This window comes from Geotrypetes seraphini, chromosome 1, assembly GCF_902459505.1.
Source record: "Geotrypetes seraphini chromosome 1, aGeoSer1.1, whole genome shotgun sequence".
Taxonomy (NCBI): domain Eukaryota; kingdom Metazoa; phylum Chordata; class Amphibia; order Gymnophiona; family Dermophiidae; genus Geotrypetes; species Geotrypetes seraphini.
The window spans coordinates 177,709,400-177,732,224 of record NC_047084.1 but is presented as its reverse complement, the minus strand read 5'-3'; the positions used below and the strand labels follow the sequence as shown (position 1 = coordinate 177,732,224).

Here is a 22,825-nt window from a genome sequence, read left to right as displayed (position 1 = left end):
TGAGTCTGCGCAGGTGTGCTCATTAAGGGTGCACGGCCCTTTCTCTACGATCCTGCAATCCCTCTGGTCCCGGTCTCTCCGTCCGTCTGTGGGGTTGGTCTCTCTCCTGAACCGCTCCACTCCGGATCTGCTGCTGTGACGTCCACAGGATTTCCTCCACTGGAACCAGGTTGAAGTATCCTCCAGGTCCTCGATACAGAGTTTCCATATAGTGGTCAAATAATTTCCCCAACACACTTTTTGGCTCTCAGTGCTCCTGAAAAGGTTTGCCAAAATGTCCAAAAAAAAAAAACAAAAAAATCCAGCACTTCTGATACCACTTGTGACACACTTATCCCTTTCTCTAACCAGCAGAGGGATTAGGTGTGTTGAGTTCTGGCCTGTCGGCGTGGCCTCCTCAGGTTGGAGGAAGGCTTTTCAGGTTATAACAGACCTAGGCGCCTGCCTAGTCTGCCAGGCCACACTGAGAGTAACTTGTAAAGAGAAGACCACACAGGTAAGTCTTGTTACAAAAGAATGCTCTTGTACTTTATTGAACATGGGGGTCTGAATACTATCAGCCACCCGCATGTCATGGCAAAATATAAAATACAAAGTAGCTTGCAGTTGTCAGAATGGCTTGCTACAAATGCCACATACAGTTCAATACCCTGGACTTTTTAGTCTAATACAGTCCTCTTCACCAGGGGTAAAGGTAAATAAAAATATCAGGAAAATAAACTTTCAAACTTTGCACACCTTGTGAACACAGCCAGAGTAATTACAGTTCCCAAACCTAGCAATGAATTTCTCAAACGTTTCAGCTTACCTAGCTGAGACACGGATTAGGTTTGGCAGAGCAGGCTTCACAGCTCGTTACTATCAGCTGGGCTTCCTAGCCGACGGAACATAGCTTGACATTAGGTAAGCTGTGACTTTACTTCAGTCTTCTTTCACAACCCCTACAGATAAAGTTCCTTGAACAAACCATGCCCTCCGGGTGTCACACAGTGTAACGGAGAGCTTTTTCCTGCTCTTCCCCTAATCACTGTCAGCTGGGCTTGGGTTACGGGAGCCAGCACAAGCACAGCCTTGCTTCCTTCCCCTTTAGCAACTAACCTCCATGTCAGTGGGGAAATAGCCAGCTTCCAGCAGTAGTTCAGAGACGTCCATAGCCTCTGCCTGCTCAGCAGCAGCTGGGTTGAGCTGAGGTAGTCCTCCGTCATCTCCACGTCCTCACTGCTGTGGGCTGGAGGAGAGAGACTTCTCCCCTCATCTGCTTCCAAGCCTTGCTGGTTCTGCTGCTGCCTGAGCTCGTTAGCTCTAGCCCCTTCCCGACTCTCCCTGCTCTCCCTCACTGTCTGAGGGGTAGTCAGCCAAAACCCAAACCTTTACTTTTAACCTGGTCAGCCCTTCTGACCAGGGGACCGTGTCTGCTTTTATCCCTTACAGGGACAAAGCTGGCCACAGGTTTGTCACACTCCACACGCTATTATGTGTGCAGATCAGTAAGCTGTTTGGCAACCCATCAAGTGCAGACTTCACTGTATTCCAAGTCATCATGCATTATGCCAAATGCAGATCCATAGCTGATATTGAAATTTGTAGCCAATTGAGAAACTGTTATTCGTTGGTCTTCTTCAATCAAGGCATTCGCCCTGTCAATGTGCTCTTGTGTGCGTGATGTTGATGGGCAACCAGAACGACCTTCATCGGTTACACCTATTCTTCCTGCTTTAAATCTTTTTACCCACTTTTGTTGATTCATGGTGCTATATCCATACTGAGTCAATATCCAACAGTGAATTTCCACAGGTTTCACTCCCTCTGCCCAAAGAAAGCACTCTACTGCATGTTGTTCTTCGAGTGTCCATGTTTCTGTCCTCGTAGCTGCCACACGACTAAAGGCCGAGCGCTGCCTTGTGTGTGGACGAACTATCCAACAGGCAATATATGATTACATATGTTGCATTTTTGCTAGCTCTGTTCCAATTATTGCATAATTTAAAACTGCTTTTAATTTTTGCTTCACCCTCATATAAAGCATTTTGAATGAAGTCTGCACAGGAAATCAGTAGACAAATCTAATTGTTTCTGAAAAGAATTTGTTGTTCATAAAACATTTATGTTTAATGTAAAATATACATTACCTTCCCAAAGGTTATATAAGGGAAATGTATCTAATCACTGAAACCAAATTTAGAAAAATTTAAATCTAGAAAGAAAATAAGTATTTATCTGGGTTCGATTTTCACTGTAGCTCCTTGTGATCCTGGGCAAGTCACTTAACCCTCTATCACCCCTGCATGTATAAATTAAACCACTTTGGTTGTACCTCAGATAATAGTACTGTATATAGATCTATGACCCTTTAATAAAAATTGGTATGTGTGTGTGGAGGGGCTTATTGCACTATATACTTCTAAAATGTAAATGTAACTTTTTCCTTTTTTTATTACTTTTTAGCTAAAAAGATGTGAATGTATTATTTTGGACAAAATAAAAAATATACCACATTTGAAGGTAGATTTAACTTACCTGTCTGATCTGAATGATAATCTACTGTGGATGAATATTGCATACTGCTATGAAAAAGAAGATGGTGCAGGTACTCAATTTCAATATTTGGCTTATTTTGATGAATATGTCCATGATTTGCCTTTTTTAAAATCATCAGTTACCACCTTCTTGGACTATAGTTTTGAATTTGTAGAATAGAGGGTCTTTACATTTCTTCATTGACAAGCAGGGTTAAGTCAGGCACATGCGGTTGATGACATCAGGTGCTGCCAAGACAAAATAGCTTTTACAGAGCTCAAAACTAGTGGAAAGTTCCAAGAATGCACAGCCTCAGTCTCCTCAGTTTTGCTTTTCTACTTTACTGAGCAGGTGCCAAAACAAAGCTCTCCCAAATCTTTGTTCTAGCCTTCTGACATTTTTTATCATCTTCATTTAATCTCCTTTGTCATTTTTATTATTTCATTTTCTTAAAATATACAGAGAAGAATAATATATTTTGGCCCTGATTCTGCAAAATTCATCTAAAGTTAGGCACCGTTTAGGTGCCTAAATTAGGCATCCTTTGTAGAATCGCGTTCAGCACTGTTTAGGCGTCTAACTTTTTAGGCGTCCTTTAGAGAATCAGGTTTTAGGTAAGATTTAGACGTCCAAAGAATGTCCTTAATGTTATAATATTTTATTGTTATGTTATTAGAATGACGATGATTTGCGGTCCCGGTCATTCGTGGTATTTTCTGACCGTGAATAACCGGGCAGGAGAGGGCAGCCGGAGCGCCAGCGAGTGAAGGAAATCACTCGCAATATGCTCCGACCGCCTCTTCCTGCACAAAAGTCGGGCCTCACCAATCAGGAGCTGCTTTGACAGGAAGCTCCTGAATGGTGAGGCCCTACTTTAGTGCAGGAAGAGGCGGTCGGAGCATACCGCGAGTGATTTCCTTCACTCGCTGGCACTCTGGCTGCCCTCTCCTGTCTCCCCCGCTAAAAAACGTATTCGCGGTTTTTTCAACATTCGCGGGGGTTCCTGGAACGGAACCCCTGTGAATATTGGGGGAGTACTATAATTGTACTACTAGGAATTAGATTTGTTTAATGCATTTATCTATTTCTCTTCCATCAGACAGAGTAACTGGGAGTCAAACAAGCAACATTAGAATGGAAGGGTAGTTTGGGGACTAGCTCCTATGTACTTGTTACCACACTTTGTATTCTACAGCCCTAAAAGACAAACCAGAAACAGCTATCTTTTGGCATACCCAAGCATTACCAATTGTAAATACAAAACCTTTCTGGACAGAAACTTTCATGCACCAAGCAAACAAACAACAACATTGGCTAGACAGTTACATTAATAAAGACCTACAATGCTTTTAGAAAACTCATAAAAACTACCTTATTCGACAGATATATCACCTAAACAGAATTTCACCAAACACTCTGTTCTTTTCACTTTCCCATATGCCCTCTGAAATCCTAATCGAACAGTATTTGTAATTTCATGACCTTTCTTCTAATATGTCCCCTCTGAATCTCTAAACAAACTGTATATTGTAATTTTCGCTGTTTTTGAAATTCACGACCTTTCTTTACAGGCCCTCTCTGAAATTCTTAGCAAACAGTATATTTTGTAATTTCATTTTTTAAAGTCTCTGTACTCTGTACTCCTTCTACATATTGTAAAATCGCTGAATGTCCAGCTCTCTTGATTGTAAACCGCCTAGAAGTCGCAAGATTTTGGCGGTATAGAAGAATAAAGTTATTATTATTATTATTATTATTAATCCTCTATATATAAAGTCTAAGATCAATATCCCTTAAATGTTGTTGAATATAGGAGAGTTCTTTGACAAAAAAACCCAACAATTCTTATGTATACTGTTGATTATGTATGTAAATATATTGTGAAGTTTTATATTTTATTACAGGCTAAAAGACCTCAAGTGTTCACAGCTGTCTGGGTTTGAAATGATCTTACCCAGACAACCAAATGTGAACTATCACTCGTTTTTAATTCTCTATCTTGTAACCTTCTTTTTTATATTAATTTAAAGGGTATTAGGTTTAACTAGTGTGCTACAGAAGTGAACTAGCAAGCTGCATAGCAATTGTAAAAACTGGGTCTTATAGGCATTGTAAGGAAGTCTACTTTTGAGAACAATTTAGGCTTCAGATAGACCTAAGTTTCTATGGATGGAACTTAGACACTATTTGGAAGAACGTCCAAAGAGTGCCTAAGTTCTGTCCATAGAACTCGGACCTATTTGAAGCCCAAACTAAGCTCAAAAGTAGACCTGGTTTCATTTCGCCTACATTATAGGCATGATATGGATACTTAAGGTCGCTCAGTGTTATGTAAATGAATTCAAAGGATGCCCAAATAGAGTCATTGCCCAAACCACGCCCATACCCTATTGATATAGGTGCGAGCTTTAAACATGGGCGTCCATGAAATGTGGCTGCGTCTACAAAGTGGCGTCTATATCCTTTGGATGCCTAAGTACCAATTACTGCTTGTTGAGACCCTTAATTGGCTCATTAACTACTTAGGCACCCTTAATTGGCTCTTTAACTATTTAGGCACCCTTTATAGAATCAAGGCCTCTGTATTTTTTCCTTTCTTCAAACCTGCAGGACCATGTCGCTTAGAAAGCCCAACTTTCACCACTCTCCAGCTTATGGTAGAAAGATTATAAATTTTGGTGCTCATACATAACGTCGCATTTGTTTGTGCTTAGAGCTTAACTAGTCAGGTCAAATGGCCCATCCATTCTGCCTATCTACAGCATTCACTATCTCCTCCTCTCCCTGAGAAATCCTATGTGCCTGTCCCATGTTTTCTTGAATTCAGACAGTCTTTGCCTCTCCCACTTCCACCACTTCCACACATCTACCTCCCTTTCTTTCTTTTTTTTTTAACTATTTATTAATTTCATTCAAAAACAATGCATTAAAATATACATTTACATACAGTTAATTTCAAAATTGCTTTTACATCAGTCGTAGAAATACTTCAGAACTTTCCCCCTCCCTCCCCACCCCAATGCAAGAACAAAAACCAAATGCATTATTTCAGACATATAGTGAAATTCATATTGAACTTATTGATCAATGAAAACATCAAAATATAATACCCACCCACCACCCTCTTAGATGGTGTAAATCAAATAAGAAATTAGGAGAATCATTACAAAATTTGACATGGACTCCATGTTAATTAAATAACTTACTATTACACAACATTTCTGAATTCAATTTCTCATATTTGCAGCATAAACATAAAGAGTCCCATCAAAAGGAGAAAATTAAGTCGATCTCAATTTTTCCAGGTTTTTGGTAACCATTTGCATGGCTATCCCAGTCATGATGGAAAATAATTCTACTTTAATACTTGTCTAAAGGAGGTTTTAGGTACAACAATGTACCACAAATAACCACCTCATACAATAACAGAATTGAAGACTCCAAAATCAAATTAATTTGTCCCATATTGATTTCCAAAAGATGAGTATCAAAGGACAATAGAACAACAAATGATCCAGTGTCCCTACTTCAAGATGACAATGCCAGCATCTATTAGACTTTGAACTGTCTAACTTCTGCAAACGAACTGTGGTCAAAAAACTCTATGAAACAGAAAAAAACAAGTTTGTCTCATAGATGCTGATGCTGTACATCTCATCCTCCAAGTCCAAATCCGTGGCCATTGAGTAGCAGAAATCTGCTGCTTTATCTCAATGCTCCAAATATCCTTTAAACTAGTTTTTGGGTTTTTATTCAAATATTCCGATATTAATTTATACCACTTGGCAGCCTGATGCCCTAGCAAATCTGTCTGGAAGCATAGGCCCGGCAAGCTATACTGATTCTTTAAATTTTGCCAATTAGGGAACCCCTTCTGAATGGCCTGCTTCAACTGCAACCACTTATATGCTTGAGACTTTGCAATGTCAAATGATGTTGCAGTTGTGAAAAATCAAGCATTTTCCCATTTGATAACACTTTCATCTAAAGTACAGTGGTGCCTCGCATAACGGACGCCTCGCACAGCGAACGCTGCGCATAACGAACTTTTTGTCTTGCTCCCTATAACGAACTTCGTTTCACACAACGAAGTCGCCCGAGGGGCCCGGGGGGGGGGCGGAACTACTCTCGCCGCTTCCTAATGTGAGCCGGGAACAGCAGCACCCTCCTGTCTGAATGCAGTGTTCCATCATCTCCCTCCACCTTACCTTAGATACCGAGTTTTCCGGCTTTCTTTTTCGGCCAGCCACACACTTTCAAAGAGCAGCACATGCGCGCATGCTCTGTTGTTCAATCTTCTCCTCTGACGCAACCGGAAACCGGAAGTTGCAGGAGAGGAGAACATTGATCAACTCCAGCAGCTGCGCGTGCACAGCTTTTTGAAATCGTGCGGCTGGGTGAAAAAGAAAGCTGGCAAACTCTGCATATAAGGTGAGGTGGAGGGAGGGAAATGTAGGGCTGCAGAACGAATTATTTTGTTTTACATGTATTCTTATGGGAAAACGCGTTTCACACAACGAACTTTTCGCATAACAAACTTGCTCCTGGAACGAATTAAGTTCGTTGTGTGAGGCACCACTATACGTATACCTTCCTGCAGCCAATGCTTCCAGAGGATCTTAGACTCGCCTATTTGAATCTTGGAGTTCAACCATAAGGATTGACACGTGGATTGTTGACACTGGTATAGATGTTAAATTGTTAATGAATTTTAATGTTTTCCAGGTGGCCCAAAAAATACTATTGCCCTTGTAGATTCGGGGCAATTTGATACTCAAAATATGATTTAACCGTAATGAGGACATAAGTTGCCATTCTAAAATAAGCCAGTCCGATAAAATGCTCCATGAGTTCAGGAAGGATCCAGTACATATTCTGATGCATAATGAAAGCTTGATAATATCTATAAAAATACCTCCCTTTCTGTAAAAAGTATTTCCTTAGATTACTCCTAATCCTCTTAATGCAGGGGTAGGGAACTCCAGTCCTCGAGAGCCGTATTCCAGTCGGGTTTTCAGGATTTCCCCAATAAATATGCATTGAAAGCAGTGCATGCAAATAGATCTCATGCATATTCATTGGGGAAATCCTGAAAACCCGACTGGAATACGGCTCTCGAGGACCGGAGTTCCCTACCCCTGTCTTAATGTATCCTTTGCCGTCTCATTCTGGCCACTACCTCCAAACACACTTGAGAAATGTTGTTCTAGAGAATGAGGTACTGAGAGTTGAGGATTATGAAGATAATGTTATAGGAAAGTAAAATGAAATATATTTTTCCTTTCCTTAAATTTCGACTAGCAAACTGTCAACGAGAAAACTGAAGAAGGATGAACTGCATAAATATTTGTCCTTCTTAAGCCTTGTTTTATTTCTTCAAAAAGAACTAAAAACACTGTCCACTTTTGTGTTTAAGGATCCACCAATGGCTGTGTTCCGGTAAAACACCTTCCTCAGGGGTCCAATAGAAAAGATGTTATAAAATTGCGATGTAAAAACCGAATGTGGAGAAGCGCTGCACCGTAAGCTTTTTAGTGAGAGCTTATGGCACAGCGCTTACACTTCTCCACATTAGGTTTTTGCAATGCAATTTTATAACATCTTTTTCTATTGGACCCCTGAGGAAGGTCTTTTACCGAAACACGGCCTGTGTTGGGGCCGTAAACACAAAAGTGGACAGTTTTTAGTTCTCTTTGAAGAAATAAAGCAAAATTTTTGATCATTGTTGGTTTCCACCAGTGGCGTACCTAGGGTATGTGGCACCCAGGGCCCATCATTTTTTGACACCCCCCCATCTATATGAAAAATATGATTTTTAGTAAAAATCCACATATCGCACAACAAGAGTATACCTAGGAAAAGGCAGCATCTTAAACACTGCAGTGAGCACTAGAACACCAACACATACATTGTAAAACTAAACAAGCCAGATCCCGCACAGTCAATTGATCCTGTAGACAATGCCAACTGAAAACTATGTTCTTTTCATACACACAGAACAGATACACCCTCGCCCAATATGGAATAATCACAAACTAAAAATAGAAATATGTAGACAAAAGTTAAACTGAACCACCAAGAAACCAGACCCTGGATACAATGCAACACCGCAAAAACTGTAACACATGTCCTCTAATACAGTGCAAAATATAAAGACAGTAAATGTAAATTTGAAAAAACTGATACATAGCAATCATCACAAATTAACAAATAAAAATAAAACAAATAATGAGAAATAAAAAAATACCATTTTATTGGACTAATCCCCGTAAGCTCGGTCTCCATCCCTGCAAACCACCTGATTCCATCCATACAAGCCTTGAATTGTTTATATTAAAGTATAAAAAGAAACAATATTCTGTACAATTGTCAATTTATAAATCAGCGTCTTCTCCCCATTCTCTCTTCCCCATTTCCCTTCAGCGTCCTCAGCCCACTCTCTCTCCACTTTCCTTCAGCGCACGCACATAAAAACAAGCAATTTCATTCTATTCATTCATAGAAATTAAAGTCTAAATAATGCCAGTCACATAACAAAACATGATTTTACAAAAATAATTCCCTGCACAGTCAAGCCTGCAAGGATTACTAAATGCCTTTCAGCAGCTCCCCTCCCTCCCTCCCCCTTACCTTTGTGGCCAAGTCAAAAATTAGGGCTGCTTTTATCAAGCAGCAGTAGAGCATCTCACTGTGAGGTAAATATTCTGATGCTCACTCAATTCCTATGAGCATCAGAGCATGTCCCTCATCAACCTGGGGTAAGATAGTCTATCACTGTTTGATAAAAGAAGCACTTAAAACAATTATGACTAAATTTTTAAAAACACAAAGCACGCTGTATGCAGAGAAAATGTTAATTATCATTTATATTCCGCGGGTTTTCAAAGAGGTCAAGGTAGATGACTTTATGCAATGTCACCTCAGTAACAACTATACAAAAATAGACAAATATTCCCCCTCCCTTTTTACTAAACCGCGATAGCGGTTTTTAGCGCAGGGAGCTGCCCCACGCTGCTCTTGATGCTCATAGGCTCCCTGCGCTAAAAACCACTATTGCGGTTTAGTAAAAGGGGACCATATTGTAAAATATAGACAGCAGATATAAATTCATACACATTTTGATCACTAAATTTAAAATAAAATCATTTTTCCTACCTTGTCTGGTGATTTCATGAGTCTCTGGTTGCACTTTCTTCTTCTGACTGTGCATCCAATCTTTCTTCCCTTCTTTCAGCCTGTATGCTTCCCCTCCTCTTGACCTCATTCCCCACCCCCAACTTTTACTTCCTCTCTCCCTGACCTTTCTTTCTTTCTCTCTTCATGCCCCCTTTCTTTTTTTCTGTTTCTCTTCTTTCCTTCTGTCTCCCTGCCTGCCTGCCCCCTGTCTTTCTTTCTTTCTCCCTTCCCTTCCCCAAGCCACTGCCACTGCCGCTGCCATTGGGGAACAGGACCCAAACCGCCAACAATGGATAACAGGCCCCAAAGCCGATGCCGATGCCAACGCCACCCCATGCTCTCCCTGCTTCGGCCCGAACTTCCTCTCCCCGACGTCAATTCTGCCGTTGGAAAGGAAGTTCCGCCCAGCCAGGCAGCGATTGGCTGGCCCGAACTTCCTCTCTGACGGCAGAATTGACGTCGGGGAGAGGAAGACTGATCGGCCCGATAGATCGCCAAGGCAAAGTGAGTCCTGGGTGATCGACTCACTTTGCCTTGGCGAGCTACCCATGATCGCGATCGACCTATGGGCACCCCTGCCCTAGGGAGAACACTCAGCTCTCTCCTGTGCACCCCCATGGGGCATGCACTCGGGGCGGACCGCCCCCCCCTAGGTACGCTACTGGTTTCCACATCTCTTGTTTAGTTTGGATTGCCATTTTCTCTGTAGAAACTTGGGTCATTTTCTTTGTTTGTTGTTATCCTTCATAACATATGAGTTGTATCTCTGTTTATAAATACTTCAGGAAGTCATTTTCAGAGTTGCAACACAATAAATGTACATATTTCAGCCAAACATACAGGCTGTGTAAGTAGTGCAGAATACAGCAGCAAGAATGATCAGCATATTTCTCCAGTGTTAAAACAGCTACACACAGTTGCCAGTTACATTTCAAACTCAGTATAAAATTTTGACAATTATACATCAGGTAATATATGGAGAGGCACCTTGGTGTCTGATGCTAGCCTTGAGGAAATATTTACCATCTCGTTCTTTGTGATCACAATCAACAATGAGATTATCTCTTGAACATGTACATGAGATACACTATAAGAACTCACTCAAAATAATGGGAGTATATTCTATGAACAGTTAAAGTCTCACAAATATATCAAAATTCTTATCACAGAGAATTGATATTATCAATCATAACAAAAGTTAATCAATAAAAAATAATTATTTAATTAATTTTTGTTATGATTGATAATATCAATTCTCTGTGATAAGAATTTTGATATATTATAAGAAAACATCTTTCAAACAATCATTGAAAACTTATCTGTTTGGGTATTCCATTAGACTGGAGGTTTCTTTTTTCACTAGATCAGTATGGTTGATTATCTGAAATGGTTTGTAATTTTGTGATATGTTGATGTCATATTAATTGGATTTATATAAGTGAATATTGTAATCCACTTAGGTTTTAAGTGGATTAGAAATTTTTAAAATAAATAAATTGATGGCAAATATTTTTCTGTAGAATTAAAATTTGGGAAACAAATTGAGGAGGAATACCAACATCTATGGACTGCTGTGTTTAATTTGGTTGGGAAATGTGAAATTGGACAAAGCTTTCCTCTGCGAAAAACATCAAAACCTTTTCTTGATGTAAACCAAATTCCATTTCAAGGTAATGATAGTAACACACTTACACCAATTAAAGGAGTTTACATGTTTACTATTATAATGAATGGCATTCATTTATATTTTAGTTTTCTGTTAGAATTTTATTCAGTAGATACTGTATGTTGTATGACCACTAACAAGAATTTTTTTTATAGTGCAGAGCACACTTGTATTCTTATTGGTCCTGAAGGAAATTGCATTACAAGGAGAACGGTGCCCCCACACTAGAGGGTTAGTGCCACCTGGTGCTTCCTACTGGAGTACAGCTTAGGAACATTTTGAGAGTTTATTGAGCATGTGTGGAAGTTCTTGTGCCGATGATTGCTTCACTTCCTGCCTCAGTTTCCATATTTTGCCTGACTGCAGTAGACATACTTGCTTCCCATTGAAAGATTTGAAAGAAAAAAGATTAAAAAAGAAAATGGAAAATGCCATTGGATAAGAATGGCAGGACTGGCTTCTCCATTTCAGCATGCCAACTTCAAGCACTCATTAACTTGGAAGAAAAGGGAAGAAAAATATCCCCTCTCCATGAGGGCTTGAAGTTGGGCCTGTGGGTTCACTTAGCCTTGTACCCATCAAGCTCCAGTTCAGCATTATAGTCCAGGTGAGGTCAGTGGGAAATAGGTTGTGTTCATTGGGATGTAACATAGTAGATGATGGCAGATAAAGACCTGAATGGTCCATCCAGTCTGCCCAACCTGATTTAATCTAAAAATTTGTTATTTGGGTTTTTGTTGTTTTTTTCTTCTTAGCTATTTCTGGGCAATAATCCAAAGCTCTGCCCATTACTGTTCTTAGGTTCCAACTACTGAAGTCTCCTTCAAAGCCCACTCTAGCCCATCTACACTATCCCAGCCATTGAAGCCTTCCCCTGCCCATCCTCTGCCAAATGGTCATATTCAGACGCAGACCATGCAAGTCTGCCCAGTACCAGCCGTAGATCTTCAATATCTACTATTATTTTCTGATTCTAGATCCTCTTTGTTCATCAAACGCTTTTTTGAACTCTGTCACCGGTTTCCTCTCCACCACCTCTCTTGGAAGCGCATTCCAGGCATCAACCATCCTCTCCGTAAAGAAGAATTTCCTTACATTGCTCTTGATTCTACCATCCCTCAACCTCAAATTATGTCCTCTGGTTTTACCATTTTCCTTTCCCTGGAAAAGATTTTGTTCTACGTTAATACTTGCTCCTCCTTTCCTCTAAGGTATGCATATTCAGGCTTAAGAACATAAAAATTGCCACTGCTGGGTCAGACTAGTGGTTCATCGTGCCCAGAAGTCCGCTCCAGCGGTGGCCCTTAGGTCAAAGTCCAGTGCCCTAATTGAGATTAGCCTTACCTGTGTATGTTCTGGTTCAGCTGGAACTTGTCTAACTTTGTCTTGAATCCCTGGAGGGTGTTATCCCATATAAGAGCCTCCGGAAGAGTGTTCCAGTTTTCTACCAGTTTCTCCTCATACGTCTTTTTGGTGCAAACCTCCTATCATTTTCGTCATCTTCCTCTGGACCGCTTCAAGTCTTCTTATGTCCTTCGCCAGATACGACCTCCAAAACTGAACAGAATACTCCAAGTGGGGCCTCACCAATGACCTGTACAGGGGCATCAACACCTTCATTCTTCTGCTGGTTACGCCTCTCTTTATACAGGCCAGCATCCTTCTGGCAGCAGCCACTGCCTTGTCACACTATTTTTTTGTCTTTAGATCTTCGGACACTATTACCCTAAGGTCCCTCTCCCCATCCGTGCATATCAGCCTCTCACCTCCCAACATATACGGCTTCTTCCAATTATTAATCCCCAAATGCATTACCCTGCATTTCTTTGCATTGAATTTTAGTTGCCAGATATTAGACCATTCCTCTAACTTTTGTAGATCATTTTTCATGTTTTCCACTCCCTCCTCGATGTCTACTCTATTACAAATGTGATCTCCATCCCTTCATCAGTTTTCTTATGGAGAGCATATTTGACCTATCTTACTCCTCCTGTCCTGACCACTCATAATTCATTGGGAGGCATGTGAGGTCTTAGAAAGTCAATGAGCATGTATGATCATGGGGCAGGAATATCAATGACTGTGCATCTCCAATGGTCAAAAGCATGCACCAGATAGAAAAAATATTTTAGATTTTGTTTTTATGTCTCAGTCCTTCATTTCTGATTCAGTTTCTTTAATTATGCACCCAGTTTCCTGGTAAGATCATTTTTATAATTTTTATTTATTTAGTATAAATTTATCTCTTTCTTTTAGTTGGTCAGTTTATATATATAAATATATAAATAAGAAGGCAAGGAAGGCTGTGTAAACATTTAATGGAAGCCAACTTAAGTGTGTGGTGGCACCTTATCTTTCATCAATTAATGTTCATGATTTAGACAAAGGAGTGGACATGTGATTTTTTTTTTTTTAGAAAAGGCAGCTAGTGAGTTAGAAGATCAAGAAGTTAATTTTAATTGTATGTCCAAAAACAAATGCTATCATTCAGGATTGTTTTTGTTAAGATGTTAATTGCACCAATTAGAAAGGAAATGGCAAAAAATAAATAAAATAAAGTCCTCAGGAATTAAAAAGGAAATACAGAGATTTGAGCAGATTTTATTATTCTGAAGTTACACATAGCAAATATGATTATAATTATAATTTACAACTAAGAATAGCACTGAAGTTCATTTTTCAATTTTATCTGTACTCTGGGATGTATACTATCAGGTCTAATGATAGTGTAAGTAGTATTCTGGTATGTATGGAAAAAAAAGATGGGTTAAATGTAGAGAACATAAAAAAAGGAAAATTCACACTTTTTACATGTAGACACCTCTCCAGCCACACAGGCTACTTTCTCAGGTTCAAACAGAAGCAATGTGCAATAGACTAGAAGTGAATTTTGGAGACAATTTTATTCAAAAAACATGAATCCAATATGGTCAGTGTTCCAGGAATATTTGTCTGTCTCAGGGGGTTGTATCCTAGTATCTAAAGCTCACAATAAGAAGATAGCAGAAAATTGTAATTCACTCGTTCAAACATTGTGCTAGAAGTTCCCTGATTTGCTACCTGTTTTCTCAGTTTGCCAAATACTTGTAGTCAGTGTGGAGGCATCTTTAGATGAATGTAAAAGGTAATAAACTGCTTTAAACAAGAACTAACAAAATTATAGAAATATAGAGATATCTAGCTATATATTTACAGAGATATGATATACAGTAGATATATTTAGATAGATGTAAATTACAGATAAATATTAGAGTTGCACATCAACTTAAAATTTTTAATCTCAAAACCTGGAATGACCTCCCAGAAGCAATTAGGAAGGGGACCCTGAAGACTCACCTCTTTGACAACTAACTGTTTCAGCTTCTGTCCATCACCTCTCCCCCCATCTAGGCCCCTCCCCTTGCTGTTTCCTCACCCCCTCCTTCCTTTCCCTTTTCCTTCTTTCTCCATGATCTATCACCTTGAGCTTTATAGGTTTGTGCGACTCACAAATGGAAGATTAGATTAGAAGAAACCCACTGCAAAGAGCGGAGATAATTATTCATGTAGTCATAATTGTTTTAAGTGCTTCTTTTATCAAACAGTGATAGAATATCTTACCCCAGGTTGATGAGGGACATGCTCTGATGCTCATAGGAATTGAGTGAGCATCAGAATATTTACCTCACAGTGAGATGCTCTACTGCTGCTTGATAAAAGCAGCCCTAATTTTTTTATTCTAAAAATTAAATAAATAAAATTAATTTGATGCCAGTACCCTAAAAAAAAGTTATAATTCCTTCAGGCCCATATAATACAAACTAATTATCCATAAAGCCAGTTATTTAGACAAAGCTTGTGATTGGCTGTCTTATGAAGCAGAGATGATCTACACTTGTCAATAATAAATCCCACGTTTGTAAATAAACATCCACAGGAAACCATGGTTGCTAGAGTCCAAAGATCATATCTTGCCAGTTTTGAGAGAGCTGGATAGTGGTGAAACATCTTCTCCACATGAAATTGTCTAGTTGAAGTGGTCTCTGTTTTATAAAGGTTCAACTTGCCTACAGTCTGTTCTTCTTTATCATTGTCAGAGTTTGGTGGCAGATTGAATTTCATTCTCTCTGTAGTTGTTTCTTGGGTGATAGAGTAGAAGGTTTATGTTGAAGTTTCCACAGCAAACAATTGTGTCTGGTGGAAAACCAAATATTTCCATGTTCTGTCTTGAGTAGAAAATGTCAGCATCAACCTTTTTCAAAAGCTTATTTAAGCACCTCCCTCCCCCCCCCCCCCCCCCCAGTGTCCAATTATTTCTATCAGGAATTCAGCAAGAAGTAATTTCACACTGTTGTTTAGTTTGTCACTCAAACATGATAGTGCTTTTAACCTGTGGTAAGGGGCTTGATAAAAGGACCCCTTACCGTTGTAAGTGATGCAAAATATGATGCAATGACCAATGCGTTGATACAATTTGTGATGGACTTCCCAACCGGACTGCAAAAAATTTAGTAGCTGCAAGCAATGCTAAGATTTTGTTCATGTGATGCTCATAGAATTCCTTTGAGCATCAGAGCTTTTACTGTTGCGGCCGGCGATAAAAAACCCTAACGAGGCTTCAAAAAAAGAAAGGGGGGGGAAGTTAGTGAGGACATTTTGAACAAATTGTGGCTGAAATTAATATTTTTCTGTACAGGATTAACTCTGTCTTTGTTACTAATCAAAGAAATCACTAAGGGCTCCTTTTACTAAGGTGCGCTAATGGTTTTAGGGCACGCTACAATGCCACGCGCGCTAAACTCTAATCCTTCCATAGAGCTTGCGTTAGTACTTTCTGTTTAGCGCGTAGTTTGCGTGCACTAAAAACGCTAGCGCACCTTAGTAAAAGGAGCCCTAAATGTTTTGCTAAATGTACACTGAACAACTATTATATTCTGTTCAAGTATTGAGTCATTTACAGGGTATGTAACAACATCATTAGGGTTATTGTTACTGTCTTGTTTTCAATACATTTGACTTAAATAGGTGTGCAGTAATTCATTTATGTGATAAAATACAAAGGTTCCCTTTTTTCCATTCATCATATGTTATCTATAGATAAGCAAGCAAAATATATCTACATTTATTTGTCAGATGCCACAGCATATTGTGCAATGGTGTGGTCACAACTATGGACTCTAGATGAGTGGGAAATATATGTGGAAGATGGTGGGTGCTGTGCATTGGATAATATAATAACGTAATAAATTGATATGAAATTGGAAACAAATAAGTATTTAATTTCAGTTTAGGTTTTTTATTATTCTTTGTGTCTAACTAAAATCATGTTTTTTTGTTTTAACTCTCTAAAGAAGAACTCTCCGAGAAGATTCCAAGCATTGGCCTAATCAAAGTACAATCTGACTTAGTGAATGATTATGCTGGAGATATTATAAAAGATCTACCCTTTCTTCAGAGGTATCTTTACTCTAAGTGTATGAAAAAACAAGATGCTTTACATAGTATACATCAAATCCAAAACAGAAAACAGCATTTAACATTCTCTTAAAACTTGTCTTGTATATAAATTTTTGTTGGTTTAAAGTCTTCAGATCATGCCAACCACCAGCCAAATTATTCTTAGACTTATTTTTCTTATTGGCTTATGTCTCATCATCATCATCAGACTTAAATTATATTTTTATAAAGTGCTCTTTGCAATTCATGTGCATAATTCATATGTGAAAGTCAATTCAAAATTTATGAATTAAAAACTTTGTACTTAGCTTCAATCGTAGTTTTATCTGTAGTTTTCATATGTGAAAATCAATTCAAAATTTATGAATTAAAAACTTTGTACTTAGCTTTAATCGTAGTTTTATCTGCTAAATCTTTAAACATCAGGTAGGACCTGTTAGTTCAACATGTTTCGCCCGAAAGCTTTCTCAAGAACGAGTCCCCCCCCTTTTGTTTTGCTCCACAGCATCCTGACAAAATATCTTCAGTCTAAAGATATGTTGTCGGAATGCTGTGGAGCAAAACAAAAGAGGGGACTCGTTCTTGAGAAAGCCTTCGGGCGAAACATGTTGAACTGATAGGTCCTACCCGATGTTTAAAGATTTAGCAGATAAAACTACGATTAAAGCTAAGTACAAAGTTTTTAATTCATAAATTTTGAATTGATTTTCACATATGAATTATGCACATGAAAATAAGAATAGCCTTACTGGGTCAGATCAATGGTCCATCAAGCCCAGTAGCCTGATCTCATGGTGGCCAATCCAGGTCACTAGTACCTGGCCAAAACCCAAAGAGTAGCAATTTTCCATGCTACCAATCCAGGGCAAACTTATAATCTAATTTGTACAGACAGACAAGACATATAGGGTTGGGGATTATTTTGAAGAGAGAATGATAGGATGAGTGGGAATTAGGTATTGAAAGGCGATGAGTGGGAATTAAGTGTTGAAAGCATCCTTGAAAAAATGGTTTTTTTTAAAAGCTTGGATTTGAATACTGCTAGAGACAGAGCTTGATGTATTGATGCAAGAAGTTTGTTCCAGGTATTGGTGCAGCAAAATAGAAGGGCCGGAGTCTAGACTTGGCAGTGGAGGAGAAGGGTGTGGATAAGAGGGATTTACTCGATAAACATTCATGGGGAGGAACATAGGGGAAGATGAGTGAGGAAAAATATTGGGGGACCGTAAAATGGATGGCAATGAAATGTCTTGAGGAGAGGGGTAATATAAGTTTAGCAGCTCTTGTGAAATATAAGTTGTGCAGCAGAATTTTGAACGGATTGCAGGGGGGGGGAGATGGTTGATCGTAAAACCTGAGAGAAGCAAATTGCAGTAGTCTAAGCAAGAGGTGATAAGAGTGTGGATAAGGGTTTTAGTTGTGTGCTTGGAAAAGAGAGTTTGGATTTTGGTGACATTAAGAAAGAAGCAACAGGTGATCCTGAGGTTGCGAGCTGACAGGACAGGGAGTATTGTCCACAGAAATAGAGAACAAGGGGAGTTGGGAGGTGGGTTTAGGTGGAGAGATAAGGAGCTCGGTCTTAGCTATGTTCAGTTTTAGGTGGCAGTGAGACATCAGGCAGCAATATCAGGCAGGCTGAGATTCTGGCCTGGATTCTTATAGAGATGTCTGGTGTGGAGAAGTAGATCTGGGAGTCATCAGCATAGAGATTATATTGAAAGCCATGGAGGAGATCAATGCACTGAGAGAGTGGGTATAAATGGAGAAAAGGAGAGGGCCCAAGGAGAGCCTTCAGGTACACTGATTGAGAGTGGGATAGCATTGGAGGAGAATCCCACCTATACAAGCACTGAAAGTGTGATGGGAGAGATAGGAAGAAAAACAGGAGAGAACAGAACCCTGGAATCCCTGCAAGGACAGTGTACTGAGGAGTATGTGGTGATTAACAGTATCGAAGATGGCAGATAGATCAAGAAGGATGAGGATAGAGTACAGGCCATTATATCTGGACAGGAACAGGTCATTAGAGACTTTAGTAAAGGCAGTTTCCGTAGAATGGAATGGGTGAAAGCTCGATTGAAATGGGTGAAGAATAGCTTGAGATGAAAGGAAGTCCAGCCAACGGTGGTAAACACCATGTTCAAGTAGCTTGGATAAGAAGAGGAAGAGGGAGATGTGGGATCCAGTGAGGGTTTTTTTAAAGGAAAGATGAGACTACAGCATGTTTGAAGACATTAGGAATAGTTGCAGTGGAGAATGATAGGTTGAAGATGTGACAGGAGGAATGGAAGTGGGAGAGAGAGTGCTCAGTAAGTTGGTGGGAATCAGATCAGAGGAGCAGGAGTGGGTTTGGAGGAGGAGGAGAAAAGATGTGCAGTTTCCTCTTCAGTGATTTGAGAAATGAAGGAAAAGGTAGCAGGGGTTCAAGGGATGTTGGCAGAGTGGACAGCTGGAAGAAGAGGTGACCTGGTTGTGAACTCAAGGTGAATCTTGTTGAAGAAGAACTCTGCCATCGTTTGGGGGGAAAGTAAAGGGGGGATTGGAGGTGTGGGGACTTAGAGTAGAGAGTTGAGTGTGCCAAGGAAATGTTGAAGATTTGAGCTAAGAGTTAGTTAAATGGGCATAGTATTCTTGTTTGGCAAGCAAGAGAGCAGTCTGGAAGTGGAAGTGTAGGAAGTCAGTAGGTCTGTAGGATTTAAGCCAAAGACATTCATCCGATCAAGCACATATTCTCAATGGAGAAGGGTAAACAGTGGGGTCCCCCAGGGGTCTGTATGGAGATTGCTGCTTTTTAACATATTTATCAATAGTCTAGAGATGGAAATAACTAGTGAGATAATTAAATTTGCTGAGGAAATAACTAGTGAGATAATTAAATCACAAGAGGATTGTAAAAAAATTGCAAGAAGATCTTGTAAGACTGGGCATTAAAATGGCAGATAGTGTTTAATATAAAAACAAGTGCAAAGTGATGCATGTGGGAAAGAGGAACCCAAACTATAGCTTCGTGATGTCTAGGTGTCATTGATGAGGATACATTGAAACCCTGAGCTCAGTGTGTGTGGTAGCAGCTAAGAAAGCAAATAGAATGTTAGGAATTATCAGGAAAGGAATGGAAAACAATGAAAATATTATAATCCCTTTGTATCACTCTATGGTATTGGCTGCATCTTGAATACTGTGTGCAGCTCTGGTCACCGTAAAAAAGATATAGCGGAATTAGAAAAGGTACACAGGATGACAAAAATGATATAATGGATGAGATGACTTCTCTATGAGGAAAGGATAAAGCAACTAGGGCTCTTCAGCTTGGAGAAGAGATGGCTCAGGGCAGATATGATAAAGAGCGCTATAAAATACTGAGTGGCGTGGAAAGGGTAGATGTGATTCACTTGTTCACTCTTTCCAAAAATACTAGGACTAGTGCAGTGGTCTCAAACACAAACCCTTTGCAGGGCCACATTTTGGATTCGTAGGCCTCAGAAAAAAATAGGTAATGTCTTATTAAAGAAACGACAGTTTTGCATGAGATAAAACTCTTTATAGTTTATAAATCTTTCCTTTTGGCTAAGTCTTAATAATAATATTGTAATTTATGGCTAAAGAGACATATGATCAAGAAACTGTTTTATTTTACTTTTGTGATTATGATAAACATATGGAGGACCTCAAAATAGTACCTGGGGGACTGCATTTGGCCTCCCGGGCCACGAGTTTGAGACCACTGGATTAGTGGGTATGCAATGAAGCTACTAAGGGCTCCTTTTACTAAGGTGCCCCAGCGTTTTTAGTGTACACAGGATTTTAGCGTGCGCTAAACCCGCACTAAGCTTCTAGAACTAATGCCAGCTAGTGTGCGCGGCAATTCAGCACGAGCTATTCTGCGTATTAAAGCCCTAACGCACCTTTGTAAAAGGAGCCCCAAGTAATAGATTTAAAACAAACGAGAGAAAATATTTCTTTACTCAACATATAATTAAACTCTGGAATTTGTCGTCAGAGAATGTGGTGAGAAATCAGTTAGCTTAGCAGGGTTTAAAATGGATAATATCCTTTTGAGATGGCTTGGGGAAATCTACTGCTTATTTCTAGGATAAGCAGCATAAAAATCTGGTTTACTCCTTGGGATCTTGCCAGGTACCTGTGACTTGTGTTGGCCACGGTTAAGAAACAGGGCTTGATGAACCTTCAGTCTGTTCCAGTATGGCAATTCTTATGTTCTTATGGCATGATCCAACCCTGAATTTTGGGGGCTCATTTAGCCGGCAATGGTAAGTGTTTAAAAAATGCTGACTGGCACTTGCTGAATATATCAAGGAGTGTATGTGTGTGTGTGTGTGTGTGTGCAGAAACATTTTTTGTGTAGAATTTTAAAATTTTTTGTATAAAATTACCCAAGGTGTTATGTATAGAGAACAAAGGACTTTATTATTTTTCAAAAGTATTAACTCCCTAATTATTCAGCTGGGCACCTGCTTTGGTGCACCTGTTCATGTTCATTTACAGAATGCTAGCACTTTTGCAGTTAAGTATGCACTTATGCATGTAAGTGCTAGCAGGGTACCTATGCTTTATTCTATTATGGTGTGTGTAATGGCATAGTGTGTAAATGAAGGGGGGACATTCATATGGAGGGAGCATGGACAGGTCTGTCTTTTACATAGAAACATAGAAAGGTGACGGCAGAAAAGGGCCATAGCCCACCAAGTCTGCCCACTCTACTGACCCGCCCTATCAAGTCTGAGTGTCTTACTAGGCCTCTGTAGGGATCTCACATAGATGTCCCATTTATTCTTAAAGTCAAGCACGCTATTGGCCTTGGCCACCTGCTCCGGAAGTTTATTCCAGTGCCCCACCACTCTTTCCGTGAAGAAATACTTCCTAATGTCACCCCTAAATTTCCCTCCTCTGAGTTTGAGCGGATGTCCTCTTGTGGCTGAGGGTCCCCTGAGTAGAAAGATGTCATCTTCTACCTCGACACGACCCGTGATGTATTTAAACGTTTCAATCATGTCTCCCCTCTCCCTGTGCAATTTACATGTGTAATTTACAGAATACTCTAAGTTACATGGGCATCCACCACATTTAGGCATTTGCAGTCACACCAGGTCTATAGCTGGTGTAATTGCAGGCATGTAAATGTTAAGCAAGCTGATGTTGTTATATGATAGTATTCTGTAATGGAATTTGGGCACCCAGATGCTGTAATGGACTAGGTTCTTATTGAGCAGCATTGAGGCACTAAAAAGGAGGTGCCCAGTTATAAAATTGCCTCTTAACGAAGATCTCTCTCACACTCACACCATGCACATTCATTCACTTTGGTAGTTATGTTTAAAAATTGCTTTTTTTTTGTTTGTTTGTTTTCCTTCTAGCAATGATCCTGCATTATTGTCACTGGTGGAAAGAAAAGCATTTGATGAGCCTTAGACACTGGCACTCTAGAAGACCCATCAAACACTAACTTCAGATGCAACTTTTATGGTAAAAATAAAAAGTAAAATAAAATTTTAGAATTGCTGGGCTATAGCTTCTTATACACTCCAAGTGTCTCAGGGTGACGTGCCCATTCCAACTGTATTGCCCCAGTCTTTGTCACTGCAGCCTTTGTGGAGCAGCTCATAAGGATGTTTAAAGATCATTTGGAGCATTTCTTTGCCTGGCATAGTTCTTGGGCTTTGACTGCACCAATACTGAGATTCGAGGCTAGGTAACTGATACTTGAAACAAATTCACTGCCTTAAGGAGATACATCAACACTGAAGCCTTGATGGGCATTGGGATCCATGCAGACTACATTACTCTTGATCTTTAGCCCATTAGGGAACTCTTCCCCGGTGCTCAGAAGATCCCTAGTGCTTTGAAACCACAGGCCCAGGCCTACAAGCAGCTCAGTTGCTCAAGGAAGACAGACACTGAAACTTCTCCTGAACAGTACTTTTATGGGTGAGTCTGAGGACTCCTGGGTAGCTAAAGAAAAGCCAGAGATCTTCTCAAGAAGAATCCCTGAGTCTGCCTTCAGATCCCTCC

At 39.7% G+C, this 22,825-nt stretch overlaps 1 protein-coding gene across 1 annotated transcript in view; it reads left to right on the top strand.

Moving 5' to 3' along the window:
* LOC117366815 (probable ATP-dependent RNA helicase DDX60) overlaps positions 1 to 22,825 on the top strand; it is a 288,878-nt gene that overhangs the window by 72,684 nt on the left and 193,369 nt on the right. Inside the window, exons 9-12 of the mRNA XM_033958734.1 lie at positions 2,446 to 2,587; positions 11,214 to 11,363; positions 16,690 to 16,795; positions 22,171 to 22,218. Coding sequence (XP_033814625.1) covers positions 2,446 to 2,587; positions 11,214 to 11,363; positions 16,690 to 16,795; positions 22,171 to 22,218 — 446 coding nt within the window. The remainder of the gene's footprint in view (positions 1 to 2,445; positions 2,588 to 11,213; positions 11,364 to 16,689; positions 16,796 to 22,170; positions 22,219 to 22,825) is intronic.